At 41.8% G+C, this 20,349-nt stretch overlaps 1 protein-coding gene across 3 annotated transcripts in view; it reads right to left on the bottom strand.

Moving 5' to 3' along the window:
- GRM1 (glutamate metabotropic receptor 1) overlaps positions 1 to 20,349 on the bottom strand; it is a 183,595-nt gene that overhangs the window by 53,997 nt on the left and 109,249 nt on the right. For all 3 annotated transcript variants that reach the window (XM_080998551.1, XM_080998552.1, XM_080998553.1), the window contains one exon: positions 3,164 to 3,399. In XM_080998551.1, the coding sequence (XP_080854677.1) occupies positions 3,164 to 3,399 (236 nt within the window). The remainder of the gene's footprint in view (positions 1 to 3,163; positions 3,400 to 20,349) is intronic.

The raw sequence follows: 20,349 nt of genomic DNA, 5'->3' as shown, positions 1-20,349 counted from the left end.
CATAATTCAAACTATGGAATTTGCTGCCATAGAATGTAGTAATATCCACTAATTTGGAAGGCGTTAAAAGGATTTAGACAAATACATGGAGGATAAGGCTGTCAATGTCTAATAGTCATGATGAGTGTGTACTACTTCCAGTAGCACCATTTGCTCTGAACACCATTTGCCGCTTTTCCCAAGTGGGGAATATGCTTTTGCAGTCATGTTCATTTGCAGGCTTCCCATAGGCATCTGATTGGCCACTGTGAGGACAGGATATTGGACTAAATAGGCATGTGACCTGATCCAGCAGGGCTCTTTTTCTGTTCAGCCTCAGGGTTAATTCAGTTCTTCCATCTCTCTAGTCTGCACATAAAATCCCATTCTTTTCTGTTCCTGAGATCTCTGTTCCCTTGAGTGACTGTTCACATCATTCAACATGACGAGCTTGTTTAAGATCAAGACTGATGCTCTTAGACACAGGCAATGCAGACCTTAGCATGCAATCTGTTCCATGCTGTGTTTTGTCCTTAGCTTTGGTTAGCGCATTGGTGCTTTCCAGTGGTGCTCAAGGGACACAGTGCCAACACAAGACTAATCCTAATTTCAAAGACGTGACAGAAAGCTGCAGGGTGGATAATGCAATCTCCTCCTGTATGGACCCACTTAACGTTGTTGTTTTAATGTGCCAGTAAACCAACCAGTAGCCACAGTACAGATTGCATACCAAGACACATTCCATATGTCCAAAGCTATAACTCCATTTCGCAAACAACCACAATTCCCAAGGAAGCTTAAAATGAAGATCACATCTGCAGCCTGTGGGGCTGATCTGAAAGGGAAATCGCAGGGGGCACATCAGCCATGAGCGGTGCGTCATAAAGACATGGCCAGATATCTAGGCAGGTAAAGCTGGGGCACATTAATTTGCTATCCCTGATCTTTAGTGTTGCATCTAGGCTTCTAACATAAAACCCCATATTGCACATATTAATTCCATCTCTTCTGATCAATAAGGGGTTAAAATTAGTGCTTAGAACAAAAATCAGCTGTGCTGGGCCTTTTCAGATGAGCAACAAATGTACATACACAGCGTATTTCTGTGATTACTTTGAAGGAAATAAGGGGTGGGGGAATACCACACATTTACATTGCATTTCCTGTCTCTCACCAAAATCTATTCCACCCCCCTCAATATATAAACTAGCATGGAATGCTTTTCAGAAATGATAAGAACAAGTTTATGGGAAATAGATCTATGACTCCCTCTTATTTCTAATCTTGAAGGGGAAAATAGTTTTACTTATGTAAAAAAAGGTGCCACCACATACAAGAGGGAGGTGTCACCTAGACTCAGGGGACACCATGAGACTTGCACAGAATACAAAAAGGGTTTTAGAAAAAGAAAAAAGAAAAAACCTAAGGGGGCAAAAATCCCAAACAACCTCAAATAGCCCAGTGAAGGCCGAGTATGCACAGTGGGCTCAGAACACTGACAATGCAATGGGGAAATGAGAAATCAGAGAAGAGAAATGGAGCATCTGGAACCCTGAACAGGGAGAACTCCATACTTGTTGCACATCAATGGCTACTACCCATGATAGTTACGTGATTACTGTACAGAATCAAAAGGTTTCTGTAAAGGGACAAAAACAGGAGAGGACCTTAATTCCTTTATTTCCATTTGCCACATTTCTTCACAAGTTTGTGAATTTTTAAAACTCCTCATGAAAATTCACCAACGTTTTAGTCCTTGTTATTTATCAGTTTGTTGGCATTTTAGTACTAATGTACACATTTTAATATGTGATTTTGCTGAGTACATCTGCACATTGTCCAAGCAATTTTTATTAATACAATGCCCCCTGAAAACCCAAATTATATATTTTTGAACATGCATTTTTATTTGCTCCTTCTGTCATTTCCACCCCCTCAGTATGGGGGCACTTGCTGGTGGTAGTGGGGGGGACACCTATCCCAGGGGGCGAGAAGAGGTTTGGCCAGAACAATCCTACAGGTGGTAATGGGGGGGGGAGACCTGGGGTGCCAAGGCCACTCTCTGAGAGATCATAGGATTGTCTCTAAATAATAACAGGGAGAGACTGCACCTCATTGGTAGAGCACATTCTTTGCATGCAAATGGTGCCAGTCAGGTTCAGTCTCCCTAATATCCAGGGAAGGCTAAGATAGATTCTCCTGTAAACTTCTGGAGAGCTGCAGCCAATCAGTATGGACAATATTAAGCTAGATAGACTATTGGTCTGACCTGACATAAAGCATCTTCCTTTGTTCCGAAAAATAATTGTATTAACAATTTATTCAGTTGGGAGCAGGGATAGCTCACCATTTATATTATAACCTCACTGTCTTTTTGACATTTCACTGAAAGCAGATTTTTGTTTGCTTTGCTTTCCCCGTGTATGTAGCGGGCGTGTCCACTGGCTCTACTGCACAATTAATTTTAAAATGGCTCTTGCCTGCTTTCTGACTGCTTTAACAATGTGCACACAAACAGCAGGATAGATGCTCGAAGGCAGTTTCAGCACCATGTGCGAAAGTCTGAAAAAATGCCTCAGGCCTTGTCGGCAACCAAGCCAGGTTTTCACTCTATTCTCCTATTTTACCACCTGCAAATTCATTTTAGAATCAAACAAAAACTTCTGCTTTGCCGCGGCAGGAGAGAAAAACCAATTAAGAACTGGTTAAACAGAGCCAGAGGACATCTCAGGAAGCCTTCCCCAACATGAGGATGCAGCTGGATTATGGCTCCCATCAACCCTGACCCTTAGGCCATGCAGGCTGGAACCAATGGAGACTGGAATCTAACAACATATGGAAAGCACCACGATGGGGAAAGCCTGACCTAACACATCAGTTAGATATCCCATCATTGAACATTCACCTCTGGAGTGCCAGGGGCAGAATTCCGTAGTTTATCAGGGAACAGTAGTAGCAAAGTCGAGATTGCCCCATGTTGACACAGCACCTTGCCTACCACCCCACCATGATTTGATGGTGGGGTTTCCTCCATGAGTTCATGTAGGCTTTTACTGCAGTGCACAAGCAAGAAAAAGAGAAGACACATGGGCAGGGCAGCGCAGGGCAGGGCAGGGCAGGGCAAGCTCTTGTTTGGAAATTAATAATAATAATAATAATAATAATATAATATGTATATATTTACCAGTGCAGTTCTTTTGAAAGTTGGGGTTCTCTAGAGGATGTCCTGGAATGCGACACTGGAACCTGTGCTGCCAAAATTCTGGGAACCAGGGATTCCTTGTGTTGGTTTCCAGCCGTATTTTCAAAAAATAGTCATCGAATGACACGACGTCCGGAGACTGCAGCTTGATTGTGATGCCCCCATTTGCTTCAGCTTCGTACCCTTCAATGACTTCATCTCTATCTGCCCATCCATCACTTAAAAAAGGAAGGAAAAGCTATTAAGAGGGAGCCAAAAGGAGGAAGGAGAGCATGTCAAAAGGCATCTTGATCTTGTTGAAGCAGATGCCCCATAGCAAATCAGAAGGTCATTTCAATATGATGTATTAGAGGAAACTATGAGAATATATGCTTCGTCTCCCACATCACCTCTATGCAGTATAACTTTCTGTTATTTATCCGGCTTGGTATACTCGAAATCACTTGCAGAAAATTAGACTTTATGGAGACGGTGGCTGATATACTTTCTGTAGCAGCCCTTTTGTAGCCAACAACACTCAAGAAGGGAGTGTTAACTAGTCTGCGGAAACTTCAAGATGTGCAGAAGTATTAAAAATAATGGTGGGAGTCCTAAGTTGCTGCTTAAGTGGGAGCAGGGATGGAAAACACAGGGGAAGGGGCATAGAATGGAGTATCCTGGAACAGGGCATGACTGGCTGTCTGGAATCCTGAACAGGAGCACTATACGATGCAACATTTTGTTGTCGTCCCCACTTGCAGTACTGCAAAACTTTATTCTCAAAGTTTCCAACTCCCGGGCCCAAAGAAGTGCTCAGCTACATCCTTGCTAAAGGACACTAGTCCTTGTTCGCTTACACTGGTTGCCAGGGCATGTTTAAGCCCCATTCAAGGTACAGGTTTTCATCTATAAAGCTGAACATGGCCTCGGACAAGCATAAGAACATAAGAAGCGCCCTGCTGGATCAAATCAACAACCCATTTGGTCCAGCATCATATTCCTCAAGTGGCCAACCAAGCATCTATGGGAAGCCCACAAACAGGACCTGAGCACAACAGTTCTCCCCCACTCATGTTCCCCAGAAACTAGTATTCAGAAGGATACTGCCTCTGATACTGGAGATAATATGCAAGCCATAACTGTATTTATTAGATTCATACCCCACCTTTCCTCCAAGAAGCTCAAGGTGGCATATATGGTTCCCTCCCCCTTTTGATTTTATCATCACAGTATCACTGTTAGGGGTGTTAGGCTAAGAGACAATGACTGGCCATTGGTCACCCAATGTGTTTCATGGCTGTGTGTCTACTAATTTTGTGCTGGTTTAATCCTCCAAAAATTAGTCGAATCCCTATTTGAAGCCATCCAAGTTGGCAGTCATTACTACATCTTGTGGTAGTGAATCCCATAGTTAACTATATCCTGTGTGAAGAAGGACTTCATGTGTCCTGAACCTTCCAGCCTTCAGCTTCTTCACTTGTCTCTGAGTCCTAGAGTTGTGGGGGGAGGGTTCTCTGTCCACATCATGCATAATTTTACACACTTCTATAATGTCCCCTCTGATTTGCCTTTTCTCTAACTAAAGACTTTCCTCATAAGAGGAGCTGATCCATCCCCATGATGCTTTTGGTTGCTCTTGTCTGCACCTTTTTTCCAGCTCTATAATGACCTTTCTGAGGATTCAAGCGCAACTCATGAAGGTGATGATCTAATCTAAACCAAACACAGTGGTACCTCGGGTTACGAACTTAATTCATTCCAGAGGTCCGTTCTTAACCCGAAACCGTTCTTAACCTGAGGTGCGAGTTCTCTAATGGGGCCTCCCGCTGCTACTGTGCAGCCGCCGCCACGTGATTTCTGTTCTCATCCTGGGGCAAAGTTCACAACTTCGAGCAACTACTTCTGGGTTAGCGGAGTTTGTAACCCGAAGCATTGGTAACCCGAGGTACCACTGTAAGGACCAAGAAATGCAACCCAATGTGTCAGAACAGGGAGGAATGAAACGTGTGTAAGAAAATTCAATCCGATGAAAAATCATCCATCTGCTATTCATACACAAACACATTTTCCCAATAGGCAAATAATCCTTTTCCTCCTGTGATATTGTCAAGGCAAATTGGCTGTGCTAAAAACGAGAAAGAATTCTAAACCCTTCCAATACAGACTGACATATTTTTGTTGGTGATATTTATCTGATAAGACCCACTTTAATGCTTTTCAAATGAATCACTTGGGTGAGGAGCTTTTGACTTTGTAAAGGTTAGCTCATAAACTCTTTGGATCATAGTTTAGTGGTTTTCTCCAAATCTTTCTGTTGTCCCCCAGAGACTAATAGCTTGGAGTTTAATTTAAGTGCAAATGCAAGTCAGTCTGCATTTAATTTTTAATGTGTGTGGTCATGTCGCTAAAGAAACAGATTATGTTGGCATCTTAGAAATGGCGGCATCCTTGTGGAATGATACCAGCAACTCTTTCTGTCCTTTAAAGAGCTTAATCTGCTTGCTTCTCAAAGCAGCAGAGTGCTACAAAAATCAATGAGACTTACCATAAAGAATGTACAGCTGACCTAAGCTACAAGATAAGGAGTTACTTGCAAGAATTGTTCCAGACACCCAGGAGACAAAATGTACATGGGTTCCATTGTAAGGGACAATGTGCAACCTTAGAGTAAATCTGGTGTAAAAACAGATCAATGCAGGCAGAACTTCATGAAGATTCAACTAGTCTTTAAGCCATAAGGGCAACTATGGTGATTCTCTCACTCTGCTTATAGTATGAACCTAATCAAAACTGCAGTCAAGGAATTGGTGATTTCAAACCAATATTTAAAGAGGAAGCTTTCCAGGGCAGATCTAAGGTCAAACCCTGTCTAAGCTGTTATGTATTTATTTACAGTGCAAGCTCATGCAACCCTCTGCTCAGAGTAAGTCCGATTGCATTTGGTGGACCTTACTCTCTTCCAAGTATACATAGAACTGCAGCCGCATTCACTTATAAAAGCATTTGTATGCTGCTTTTCAGACACAATAAAACAATTTAATACAAATTAAACCATGTCATACATGAAAAACAGCAGCAGAATAAAAGACAGATTTCTAAAACTTAAGTGAACTACAGATGTTTTAACAGAGAGTGGACTGCTAAATCTTTCTTGGAAATGAGTTCCACAATCTGGGAACTTGAACAGAAAAAAAAAACCAAAGGAATTCAGGAGACCTTATTTGTTCTTTGAAAGCTATAGGGCTTTGCAGAGTGTCAATAGTTAACTGGTGGTTTAATTGCAGCCCTCACCAGCTAGCATGGCCAATGATCAGGGATGATGGGAGTTTTATTTATTTCAAAAAGATTCAGATACCACTTGATTGCTACTGACAGGTAATATAATTGATGCGCGTGACAAAATGGGCAGCCAAACTCCACTCAGCTGCTGCCTATTTTGCTTTTGGGATGGCTCCTAATAGGGCACTTCACTGACTCCCCCCCCCCCCGAACTCTTCACCACCACTCATAATATCCTTTTAAGTTCTCCTCTAAGTAGGCAGTCCCAATTTCACTGTCTTTTCCTAAAGTTTTATGTAAAAACTTCTTTTTATTTGCTTTCTGCTTACTTTTTGGTAGGCAGTTGCTAGACATGAGCGGCTAGCAAGATGTGCTACCAAGGTGTATCTTTGTGTTTTTGAAAATGGGAAAAATATAAAACATATAAAGCATCCCAAGGACTAAATAGTCCTAAAATTTATCTTAGAAACATGATCTTTGGGTTTAGCCCTCCTCAGCTATTGTTTCTCAGGATCCTTTCTTCCTCCCTGCAACCATTTTTTAAAAAAGTATTTCTAGTCTTGAATGCAAAGCTGTTAGCTCTGCCAATCTGATGCAAGATGCTAAAAAAAATATTACAGAGTCTACTCAGAAGTTAGCCATCCTGAGTTCACTGAGGCTTCATCCCAAGAAAGTGTGCATAGGATTTCTGCCTAAAATATTTCCCCAGGAAAAATGGTGGTGGGGGGGGCTTCATATGAAAAACCAAAACAAAGGCGGGGCTCAGTGATACAAGAACTGTTAAGCTTTAATAAAGCATTGTACCATTGGAGACTGGAGTCCCTTACTGCCCCCTTCTGGTAAACCATTTCCCCACCAATAATATATCCTGAAATCTCAACAGTCAGCCTAAAAATACCTATTAAGATGAACTGACAAATTAATAAAAAACTGCACACAAGCCACTGATCCACGTTTAAAACCTACCTAACTAGCTCGTTTTGTCATAGCGTAACCTTGTAGTTTTGCTCTGAATCTGGCAATTTGTGCAACAATTAAAAGTACTGATGCTCGGCGAGGGCGTTGAAAGTGTGAAGGCAGAGAGGTTGCTTGGAAGGGACATGCGTGTGTGGGTGGAGAACCAGCAATCGCACTCCTCACTGTCATGAAGAAAGAGACAACCAACTGTTTTCGTTGCTGTTTCACAGTGCGTTTGCCACAGTCAAAGTGGCTGCCAGTTTTCTACAAGCTGCACTTGTTTAGATGCCTCATGTTGTATAACAACAACAACAACAACAATGTATGCTTTTCACAGGCATTTTTTAAAAAAATCCAATACAAAAAGAAATGGTGCAAACCTAAGGATTACTCCCTGTTGTTTTGGATTAGGCATAGCTTCCCACTGGCACCATTTCATTTCATAAAAAGAAAGCCTGAAGGGGTTTTCCTTCTGTAGTGCGCTACTATGCACCAGCTGGTATTTCTGTTTGTTTCCGCTGTTTGTACTGATATACCTGAAATTGAATACAATTATAGATACCTCCCAAGCCAGTGCTTGGGCCTCCATGCTTACTTGCCGAGTGTTGCCTTGGGGGCAAATTGGCAAGGCGTAACTGCCCTTTTCATCGACCTACCCTCTGATTTAAAGCATTGCCAGGGTCTGTCCGAGCTTCTCATGATGCTGAGTTGGATTGTTTGGCTTCCTACTGGCTTCCTTTAAGCCAATACTCAGTGTAGAAGCTTGTATGCCTCCCAGCAAAGCTTTGTGCAGCATAAAGTTTAGGAAGGTTCAAGGTTGCAAGGATCTTAAACTTCCAGGCAACTCTAATACTTCAGATCTAGGGGCCAAATCTATATTATGTGCAGCTCTAAAGGGACGTGGGTGACGCTGTGGTCTAAACCACTGAGCCTCTTGGGGTTGCCAGTTGGAAGGTCGGCGGTTCGAATCCTCGTGACAGGGTGAGCTCCTGTTGTTCTGTCCCAGCTCCTGACAACCTAGCAGTTCAAAAGCACACCGCTGCAAGTAGATAAATAGGTACCACTGTGGCAGGAAGGTAAACGGTGTTTCTGTGCACTCTGGTTTCCGTCACAGTGTTCTGTTGCACCAAAAGCAGTTTAGTTATGCTGGCCACATGACTCGGAAAGCTGTCTGTGGACAAATGCCAGCTCCCTCAGCCTGAAAGCGAGATGAGCACAGCAATCCCATAGTCACCTTTGACTGGACTTAAACCGTCCAGGGGTCCTTTACCTTTACCTTTACCTTATGTGGAGCTCTATGACAAAAAAAACCCCGGCAGCTCCAGAGTAAGGGCCACATGCCGAGGAAAAGGGGGGGGGGGCGGCAGAATAAGTTAACACTTTTCCTCCACATCAATTTACTAATTTAAAAAACTTAATAGATGTGCATATTGGCTGTGAGCACAGGTGACTGTTTTTATATGTTTGCAGGTGCTTTTATATATTATTTATTCATTTGCTTTTAAAAGTGTGTTGTTTTGCTGTAAATACCCAGAAATCAACATTGGATCTCTCATTCTGTTAGTCCAAAAGCAAGCATATGTTCATCAAGTCACCCATAAACATCCATTTGCTCTTAGACAAATAGAACAAGAGATTTAAGTGTTGAATTCTGGTATTTACACAGATGATAATAAGAGCAAATACAGTCATATTATTAGTCCTGTTGTAAAACTGCAGACAGAATTTTGCTCCACGAGTTGCATAGTTCTGATAAAAGTCAGTCATATTTTAGTAGGATTTATGTTCCTTCAGAAAACCAAACCTAATATATTACAGTGATAGTGAATATGGCTCACTTGGCCCAGATACAGCATATAAATGGATGGTGTGTCTGAATCTGCATTCTTAGTACTATTAAATAGAAGTAGGGCACTGCCCTGAAAAAGTCACACTGAAATTAGCAATCAGTCAATGTGGCTGAAGGTGGCTGTGGTTTTAAATAATTCACCCATGAAGAAAATAGGCTCTCATGGGAAAATCAGCAACTTTCTATCCTAATTATTTTAAAAATGTAATAGATGTCCTTTTTTGGTTCGGATTAGTGAGCTTCAGTTGAAACACCATCAGTATTTTAGGAACTAGTTAAGAATATTAATATAATATTAACTTTTTCTTCTCTCTTTGTTTAAGAAACAATAGGGTCACTTAAGCAAATGAAAATCCCTCTTCTTACAATTCTCATCTTTCCTATGCAAATATTGTCTGGGATCCAACCACAATCACTTGCAACTAGTTCAACATTAAAAAAAGGGGGGGGGGGAACGTCTGCTTCTTGATGAAGATACCTGCACAATTCATAAGATTCCATGACCTTGCACCGTGCATATTTTGTAATTTTTAAGCATGCATATAGATACTTTGTGATGAATGGAATTGAACAGCATTCCTCTCCAACAAGTGGATGACAGGATTCCCTCATAAACAGATATTTCAGGGTCTCACTTCTTATACTTCCAACAGATATTTCACAAACCATGAAAAACATAGGTTATGACTTGTAAGAGTATGACAGTCTGTTTTGTAAATATGTATTCAAGAATCAAAAGTACCATATGCACTTCATATATTAATTTTCATAATGCATTTGTATCGGCCTATCACACCAGTGTCATCTTGGAATTGTTACCATGAGGATCCCTGACACTGTTAGCATTTTCAGCATTTTGTAGGAGTGACTGCTATGCTTGTATATTAGCTGTTCTCAAGGATGCCTTCCATAGCACGTCTTGGTAAACGTGGGCTCTGTAATCCATGCTCTCACAGTTAACTGTATAGACGTTTTCTAATCAAGGTACATCTAGGTGATCCCAAGCCCTCTTTATTAGAGCAAGTCAGCATTGTGTGATTTGCTTACTGACAAATAGCCTATTGAAAATGGCCAGCACATTTTTATGGGAACATGAAGGAGACACTCAGTATTCAGGTCTGGGCAAGGTGACTAGAGAGGTCAGCTCCTAGCACATTTGGTAATGGGAAAGTCAGGGAAACAATAGTAATAATAACTCTGGGCAGATTCCAACAAATATAAAAGCATAATAAAAAATCAAACATTTTAAACTTCCCTATACAGGGCTGTCTTCAGATGTCTTCTAAAAGTTTTATACCTTGGTTCTCAAGCTTAATCTGTTCCGGGAGTCCATTCGACTCCTGAAACCATTTGAAAACCAAAGCGCAGCTTCCGATTGGCTGCAGGAGCTTCCTGCACTCAAGCGGAAGCCGTGTCGGACGTTCGGCTTCCAAAAACATTTGCAAACTGGCACATTCACTTCTGAGTTTGCAGCGTTTGGGAGCCGATTTGTTCGGCAACTAAGATGTTCGGGAACCAAGGTTTGTCTGCAGTTATTTATCTCCTTGACATCTAATGGGAGGGCATTCCACAGGGCAGGCACCACTACCAAGAAGGCCCTCTGCCTGGTTCTCTGTAACCTCACTTCTTGCAGTGAGGGAACACCAGAAAGCCCTCAGAGCTGGATCTCAGTGTCTGGCCTGAACAACGGGGATGGAAACACTCCCTCAGGTATGCCGGGTCGAGACCAAAATGCTTTTCATGAACAGTGGCAACCTGCCCTTTAGGAGAACTTAGTAGTACAGTGGTACCTTGGGTTACATACGCTTCAGGTTACATACACTTCAGGTTACAGACTCCGCTAACCCATAAATAGTATCTCAGGTTAAGAACTTTGCTTCAGAATGGGAACAGAAATTGTGCTCTGGCGGCGTGGCGGCAGCAGGAGGCCCCATTAGCTAAAGTGGTGCTTCAGGTTAAGAACAGTTTCAGGTTAAGAACAGACCTCTGGAACGAATTAAGTACTTACCCTGAGGTACCACTGTATGGCTATGTAAGGGAAATTGTTCTCAAATTTCATGTTCAGAAAGCATTATTCCCTCCTCAGAATTAGTTTCATGTGCCCTTAGTGACTTCAGCATACAACCATAACTGACTGACTCAGCTTTGCAAGGTCCTAATGTTTATAATTGTTTGGAGCTAGACTTGTCATATTGCAAAAGGGTTCCTTTCATTTGTAGAGGGGACAAAGAGCCAGAAGAGGATTCGGCTGGAGGAGGATGGGAGTGGGAGGCAGTTGTTACTGATTTTCCTTTTCCCTTGCAACCACTAGTTCTACCTCCCTTCCAGAGGATCCTCCAGAACAGCTTTTCATTGCCCACAGGATGGTTGTAGAACTTGTTGGAGGGGCAGAAATCACTACCCACTTTCTCCAGTGAGACAGCCTCACAGGCAGAGCTCCCCCACAGTTAGTCTGGATCAAATGGTATATAGATTCTGATTGTCTAGGGTCATATAATGAAGGAAAATGAAGCCCTGCCTAAGGGGGGAAAAATAGGATGGCAAATCAGAAGCAGGTTGACCTTATCTGAAAAACATTTTCTCTGGTTTGATGCCCCACACAAAACATTATCTTTGCCAGAAACAGGCAAACAATTGGCACAGCCCTAAACCTCCTCAGGTATCTACCACAATTCAGTTCAAGACTGTTCATGGGAGTACACACAAATTCTAGTAATTTGGATGGTTACATAAATCATTCAACCGATTTACAGAAGTAACGCCATGAGACTTCTGAACCCCCTAACACCACATGAGTAGCACTCCAGCTGCAACGAACAGCTTGTGGAGACTTTTCAGATGAATAACTGAAGAAATGTGAAGGTAGTTCAGAATAATGAATTCATCTGAGAGTTTGGCAATCTGTTCATATGTAAATAGTTGTGGGGAAAAGAAGTCAAAAAGCATTTCTCTTATATTTATCTTAGCCTTTGCAGTCCTTCTGTCACCTGAACAACTGTTGCTTTGCACAACTATAGCACACACAGAGCTCAGGCTTGTTTGTTTCATTTCACATACACATGGTTTCTTTTCTGAGTGCTTTCTGCAAAATCTAAGATGTTGGCTCAATCAAAATTACACACACACACATACATATATTTTATATATTTGTTTATATTTGTTGTTTAGTCGTTTAGTCGTGTCCGACTCTTCGTGACCCCATGGACCAGAGCACGCCATATAATATTACACACACACACACGCGCGCGCGCGCACACGCACGAAGCATAGCTCAGCCGCAGGTTGTGTTATCTTGTATATGATTAATGGCAACCTGTCTGTTTCTTATCCAACATACAGAAATGATGAATAACTCACTCAGTAGAGCATGAGACTCGTAATCTCAGGGTCATGGATTTGAGCCCAATGTTGGGCATGAGATTCCTTCATTGCAGGGAGCTGGACTACATGACACTCAAGGTCCCTTTCAACTCTACAGTTCTATGTTTCTATGAATACGTATTATTATTATCTATTATATGCCGCTTAGATGCCAAAATGCTCCCAAATGACTTCTAGAATGCACCCATATTAGTATGCAACCCCCCCCACAAAACTTCTAATATTGTACAGATGAGTAGACTCTAGTCCACAGAAGGTTATGCCGAAATAGAAGTTGTTGATCTTTAAGGTGCCACAACACTCTTTGTTGCTTTTTGCTGCAACACAGCCAACTCTCTGTCACTGCAGAAAAACATGAACAATAGTGCAGGAGCCCCAGCTATGCTTGGGCAAAAGCTTCTCTATGTCCCCACTCCCTGAGGGGTTTGGAAGGCGGCAACACAAGAATGGGACTTTTCAGTGGTGCTTCCCTGACTGTGGAATGCTCTCCCCAGAGAGGCTTGCCTGGTGCCATCACTGCATGTCTTTAGGCGCCAGGCAAAAACATTCCTCTTTACCCAGGTTTTTGGCCATTAAATAATCTATGGCCTGTTAAAGCTGCATAACTATTGTTATGCTTATTTTATTAAAAAGGTGTCTATTACAGTGGTACCTTGGGTTATGTACTTAATTCGTTCCGGAGGTCTGTTCTTAACCTGAAACTGTTCTTAACCTGAAGTACCACTTTAGCTAATGGAGCGTCCCACCACTGCGCCGCCACCGCCGCGCGATTTCTGTTCTCATCCTGAAGCAAAGTTCTTAACCCAAGGTACTATTTCTGGGTTAGCAGAGTCTGTAACCTGAAGCGTATGTAACCTGAAGTGTATGTAACCTGAGGTGCCACTGTATTATGCTTTATTATTGTGCTCAGTAAAATGTGTTCTTAATGTTGTATACCGCCCTTGATAAAGGGAGATATATAAATTGAAAATAATAATAATAATAATTAGGAAAAGCTTTCATTAAGTATGAGGTTCTGCAAATGCTCAGATTTGCTCAGTAAAATTTCAGCTTAAAACGATCCCAGAATGCATATGCTGTCATGTTTCAAAACAAAAGGTACATTTAAAAAGGAGGGGGTGAGAAAAGGTATTGTTTTAGCTTTATTGCTTTAAATTGGAAGAACTTCCTTCTTCTATGGCAATTTCAGGGCTCTACAAGGCCCAGCTTGGCAGGGAATCTCTCTTCAAGGGCAGAGAAGCACACAGTTCATCCCAAAGGCATCCTCCAGGGATGCATTTGATAAAGGAGATCTATATCTGAAGATGACAGGGAAGAAATTGAGATCATACAGATAGAAGCTGGTAACAGCCACAAGTCTTTGGGGACTGGCTGGTTAATTACAATTTAGGATACATAGTAGTGAGCTGTTAAGCAAAAGAAGAAATGTTCTGTCATGTAATGTACAAATGCTGGAAGTCTAAAACAGAGAGGTAAAATCCCTCAGCACGTTTCCAGCTCAGCATCCATTTGTATGAATGAGGGGCAAGCAAGTACAGAGCATGGATAAGTTGCTCCCTTGAGGTAGATGAATGTCAATGTCTGCCACTGATTAATACCTTCGAAACTGGCTGGAAGGAGAATAGTCGGTGGGCCTGGCCATTCCAGCACATAAAGAACAGAGGAACGACAGAGCTAATTCTCTGAATACATCTAAGAAGGTAGATGTCTTTTAAGAGAACTAAAAGCTGTCCTACAGAAGTTCTATAAATATTGGACGTGCAAATAATTGACGGGCTGTTCAGTGCTTTGCTTTTTCCCATTGAAGTGAATGGCTGCCATTCATTTCTAAAGGATAAAGGCACGATATATGCTCAGGGAGCCATGGAACAGGAGCCAAACCTATCCTCATCCAGGATTCCTGTAGTTCACAAACCCACCTTCCCTTCCACAGCCCATCATAACATTCAGCATTTTATTAGTTTTATATATTGTGGATTAATTTATCAGGCAAGTTTACACATCTATCTACTAAGGAGCAGCATGTGCTACTAATTTATGACAATAAGCAGATTATTAAGTGGAAGAAAGCCTGAGGGGTTTGAAATCTGTGAATTGTGATATCTTCACGCTGCATTTTGGGTCGCCTCATACAAGGTGTGAGCAATTTCTGAGATTAGAGGGAAGGAGACTATGTAAGTGCTGAAAGATTTGTTTACACAGTCAATTATGCACGCGCTGTGCCTGTGAAAAGTTGTAGATAACACTCCAGCATTTGTTCAGAAATTATTTCTTATCTAGGACTGTGTATTTGTCTTTGGATAAGCCCAAGACAGCACCATACAGGCATCAAACACAAGTAGCATGACTCTTTTGGTGACAAGCCCAAGTGCAGACTGATGCTATGTTGGTGCTTTCTTCTACAAACCCTGGAAATGCAGAAGATGTCATCTATGTACCAGGAACTTTAAATGCATGTGCATTTAATGCATGGGGTGTAGGGCTCCCAGAAATGTGTATATAAGCATCAGGGACTGGTTGGACACTGGGGAGTGGTGGCTGGATTCCCATGAGTGGGCACTGAGAGAAGGGGGCTTGGAGACTAAGGGATCAGTGAACTGGATGGGGGGCTGTAAGACCCAGGAGATGAGAGTCAGAAGGTGCAGGAGAAGATGCAGGATTGGAGAGTGAAGGAGAGGTGCAGAGGGAGGAAGAGATAGGCCAGGCTGGTGTGGAGTCAAGAGCTTCCCCACTTCCTCCTTCTGCTCCTACTTCTCCTGCTCCACCGTCACCCACAACCAGAAGAGGATTGAAGCAGGAGGAGCAGGAGGCTACACGCAAGGAGTCTTCACTTAGTTGTGTGCTGTTCTGTTGTGACAGCTGCCTCATTGGATGAACACCTAAGAGTAGCTGAGAAATGTAGGACTGGTGGACATGCCTTTTGCTAACTTTTAAGAGTACTTTTGAAAATAAAGAGTTAATTCCTCACTCTGGACATTCTTGCCTGACGGTGTTGTGGCAACGAGTGTATAAAGACACGTTTACAGAAGGTACATTTATTACACTTTGTGGCATTAAAACACACATACACCATCCACTTGTGTGCATGCAGCAACTGTATCTTTTTTATTATTTTGACAAAATAATAATAATAATAATAATAATAATAATAATAATAATAGTAATGAATTAAGTGTGCACCCCACCCCCAAGACCATTCCATTGTAACTATCCAACCTCCCAAAATTTCATCATGTCTTGCGATGGTGTGGACCCCTTTCCATTTTAACAGTACAGATTCTACAAACACCTTCCATATCTCCTCAAAATTATTTCTCCTGCTTGTTCCCCATCTTACCTTAATGGCACATGTTAACTTATCATTAATAGCTATATCAGCAACTGCATCTTTTCTAAGCTTTGGGAGAGGAGAGAAAAATAACCTTTCTGAGATGAAGGCACAGAAACCTGCACAGGAAAGTATGAATTTTAAACACAATACAGTGGTACCTCTGGTTAAGAACTTAATTCTTTCTGGAGGTCCATTCTTAACCTGAAACTGTTCCTAACCTGAGACACCACTTTAGCTAATGGAGCGTCTGCCACTGTCCCGCTGCCACATGATTTCTGTTCTCATCCTAACCCGAGGTACTATTTCTGGGTTAGCGGAGTCTGTAACCTGAAGCGTCTGTAACCTGAGGTACCACTGTAATTGCACATTACTGTACTGTACACAGTTACTGTAAAGCCTTAACCAATATACAGTAATGACATGCCATAAAAATGGCACTGAGAGCCAGTTTGGTGCAATGGTTAGAGTGTTGGACTAGGTTCTAGGAGACCAGGTTTCAAATCCCCACTCAGTCACCCTACTGGGTGACCTTGGGCCAGTCACTGCCTCGTAGTCTAACCTACCTCACAGGGCTGTTGTGAGAATTAAATGAGGGCAGGGAGAATTCCATCTTGAAAACCTTGGAGAAAAAGGTAGCATATCAAAGGAATAAATAAATAATAAAAATCCCACAATTGTACCTTTCGTTCCCTTTCACTTGTAATTAGCATTGAGTGTGCCATATAGAGTGTTATAACTCCCCTGTTACTTTCTTAACAATGTGACAACCCATTAGCAAACACCTCCACATATATATGATGTAGTTGGCGAGCCAGAATGGGCAAGCCCTGGTACCCTCTCTCCATCATCTCAGATCCCCTTCCCTTACCTCACAGGGATCCAGCTGCCCCCATGAGAGGCATCAAAAGGCAGACATACCTGCAAGGCCCAGTCACTGAGTGAGGCAGCTAAAACATTCTTTGGATGGTATTGATGGTAATTCCAATGCAATTTAAACTACATTTCTCTCCTGGCAACCCACCCGTTCACCTTCCTTCTTGGCATTTTATGTGCTGGTTATTTCAAATAAAAGCCACCATTGAGGAAAGCATTTATTCTGGTTTGTATTAAAGGAATTTCATGGACAGCTAACATGGATGCCTGCAGCTTCTCTTCTTTCTCTGGTACCAAGTCTGTTTTGCCTTGTGGCTTTAATCAAGTGAAGCATCCTGGGGGGAAAATACAGCCATAGAGTTTCACTTATTGTCTTCCAAATGATGTGAATGGTTGCAAAAGGAAAGATTATTCTCTTTGTTTTGCAGCTGCCTAAATAACGTCCAGAAATAACTAAGATTATTAAGCTGTGAGAGGATGACCTGAGAGACATTTGTTCGGTGAGATGAACAGAAACAGAGCTGTCCGGCTATCCCCAGAGAAGTCCTCCCCCAAAGGCTACATCTACAATGTGGAAATAAGAATAATTGTAGGCACTGGAGTGTGGATAGATTAGTCTGAAGGTCTTTCCATTTTGTCTAGAATAATCCAGTCTAATTAACTAGCTCATTGTGATCTTATTGCCGTGAAACAAAAAATACATTTATAGTAGTGAGCTCCTTCTAAAATAACGGGAAATTGTTTTGTTGTTGCCGCTTGTGCTGAGATATCTAGACTAGGCCCTCTACCCTGGTTTCATTCACATCAAAATGAGGTAGCCCTAACCGTTGATGTCCACTCATTGTTCTGCACAGAGGATGCTTTTGACTGTAGATACAGAGGTGCTGGATTTTGGTGCTGGTTGTTTTTTGAGGCAAATGTTACCATTTTGAAGGAAAGGTGACTGCTGAAAGTGAAAGTAGTATCTCTAAGCTTGCCATAGCACCAGGGTGGAATGCTGTGGTGAGGCAGAGGGATTGGGTGTGGGACAGGGGAGAGGAGCCAAGAGCAGAGGAGAAGGGACACTGAATCATTTTATGAGACTATATTTAAAGGTCATTAACATTCCAGGCTGCATTTCATTTTCATGTCCAGTGTTTTCTTTCTCAACAATTCACCCCACCCCCACCAACAAGCTGCTTTTGCCTCTACCGGAGAAAATACTGCATATATAGAAACCTGTATGTTTTCCTTTCTATGCAGAAACACAAAAGTTCATGAAGGTCTGGCCCTGTTATCTGCCTGAGTAGGAAACTGTCCCAGAGCCCCTCTCTTTGTCATACACATTATCTGACACCATCACATTATAAATTATTTTGCCTCCACCAGTTGTAGCCAGTGATGTGGGACAGAAATGCATAGTCTATTAAAGCAGGATTCAGTGTGCCGCTAGTAGCAGAGTACCTGAAAGGAGCAGAAGAATTTCCCCTTCCCCTGAATTTAAAAGGGGAAAGTATATAAATCTTTTGAACGCGAGTTGACTGGACAGGAATTACTTCTTTGTTGTGCATGCCACCTAATTACAGTTGGCGCTAAATATATATCTAGCTGTAGCAATCTGTAGTCTTCATTCTGCTGATTACAAAGTACTCTGGCCATAGCCTGGACTAAACCAAAATTTGGCTGAGGAGCAAAAGCCTTAAGGCACTGGGAGCCAATGCAGTCCCAACCATAAGTCATTCTAATTAAGCTATCATACTTCTCCCGGACTCCTCAGATGTGATATAACCAGTGAGGCTAAACTCAATTATTCCTTAATGATCAGCCTTGCAGGCAATATGAAGCTTACTCTAAGGAAGGACAATATAGTAAACTTCAAAATAAAATGAGATGAATATTGACAAAAGACTGAGTTCAAAAGACCAAAGTTGGGTTTTTTCTCCTTCTCTGATTGAAATACTTCCAACCTAATTTATAAATCAAAAGTCTTTGTACTAATGATGAAAAAATACATCAATGAAGAAGAAAACAACAACATCAACAGAGAAATCAGTCCAGCATCATCAAATAGTACCATGAGATGTAAACTGAGAAATCTTATATATACCGGTGTGTGTGTATATATATATATATATAATGGTACCATGAGAAAAGAGATCCAGGACTATTTTTAAAAAAGGCTTTCAGGGGGATACAACCTAAGCAGGGACTGTTCTAGAGACTGTAAATGTCAAATATGAACTAGACTTCAGAAAATATCAGCTGGATATAAATACCTTCTCCTTGTGGTATTGCTGAAAGTTTGAAATTAGCAGAATAAAAGTGACCCAATATTTTTTGAAAGTGACCTGGAAGACAACTGTTTGAGTTCCTAAGACATGTAAATGAAGCACAAATAAAACACAGGCACAATGCAATAGAAACAATTCCACAAATACAGGACTGATGATTTCATTACTAACATTTGCAAACTGTTCTGCAACTCTCCGTATAGCTCCTATTATGTATTCCCACAGAGACCTGGCTCACACATAATGCTAAACTATGGCATGGTGTTATATGTAACCCCAGCCCAGGAGCCATGGTTTGTTGTTAGCTTACACATTTTGGTTTGTTTTAACTATGGTGTGACATTAGTTAACCATAGTTTGTTTGGACAACCCCTCCCAGATGCTCACCAAACTACAAAGGCATGAGGCAAGAGCAGCTGGAAATCAAACCAACATCTGGAGAAACAAGCCATGCTTAGTTTGTTCATCTGTGGAACAATCCATGGTTAACCTGTGGTTCTTTAGATAAAAACTATGGCTTAACATTATGTGTGAATAAGGTCACACTATATAATAGGAATTTAGGGGAGAGTTAAAGAATAGATTGCAAATGTTAACGTATTTGTGATTTTGAGAAATACCTCACATTTGAAATTCTCATGTATACTGAGCTCTTTCATTAAAGTCACATTAGGGATGGGTTGTGGAACTAAGCTTTATACATCTGCTAATGCTAAACACATCATCATGAACTGAATTCCAGGAAGTACTCTTCATCATTTTAAAGGTGTTGGGGAAAATAACACTCTACAGTGGTACCTCGGGTTACATATGCTTCAGATTACATACGCTTCAGGTTACAGACTCTGCTAACCCAGAAATATTACCTCGGGTTAAGAACTTTACCTCAGGATGAGAACAGAAATCGTGCGGTGGTGGCACAGCAGCAGTGGGGGGCCCGATTAGCTAAAGTGGTGCCTCAGGTTAAGAACAGTTTCAGGTTAAGAACGGACCTCTGGAATGCATTAAGTTATTAACCAGAGGTACCACTGTATTCTAATTCTGTAAGCAGAATAGATGACTCTGAATACCAGTTGCTAGGACTCACAGGTAGACAGAGTGCTGCAGCACTCATGTCCAGCTTGCAGGCTTCATACGGGCATCTGGTTGGCGGCCATGGTGCAAACAGGATGCCATTGGCCTGATCCAGCAGGCTCATCTTACTCTCTTATCACCTCAGTTCTTAGCTGCATAGGGAGAATATAGAATC

Source organism: Podarcis pityusensis, assembly GCF_964106645.2.
Source record: "Podarcis pityusensis genome assembly, chromosome: 3".
Taxonomy (NCBI): domain Eukaryota; kingdom Metazoa; phylum Chordata; class Lepidosauria; order Squamata; family Lacertidae; genus Podarcis; species Podarcis pityusensis.
The sequence above is the reverse complement of the archived record's forward strand: the minus strand, read 5'-3'. Positions and strand labels throughout refer to the sequence as shown.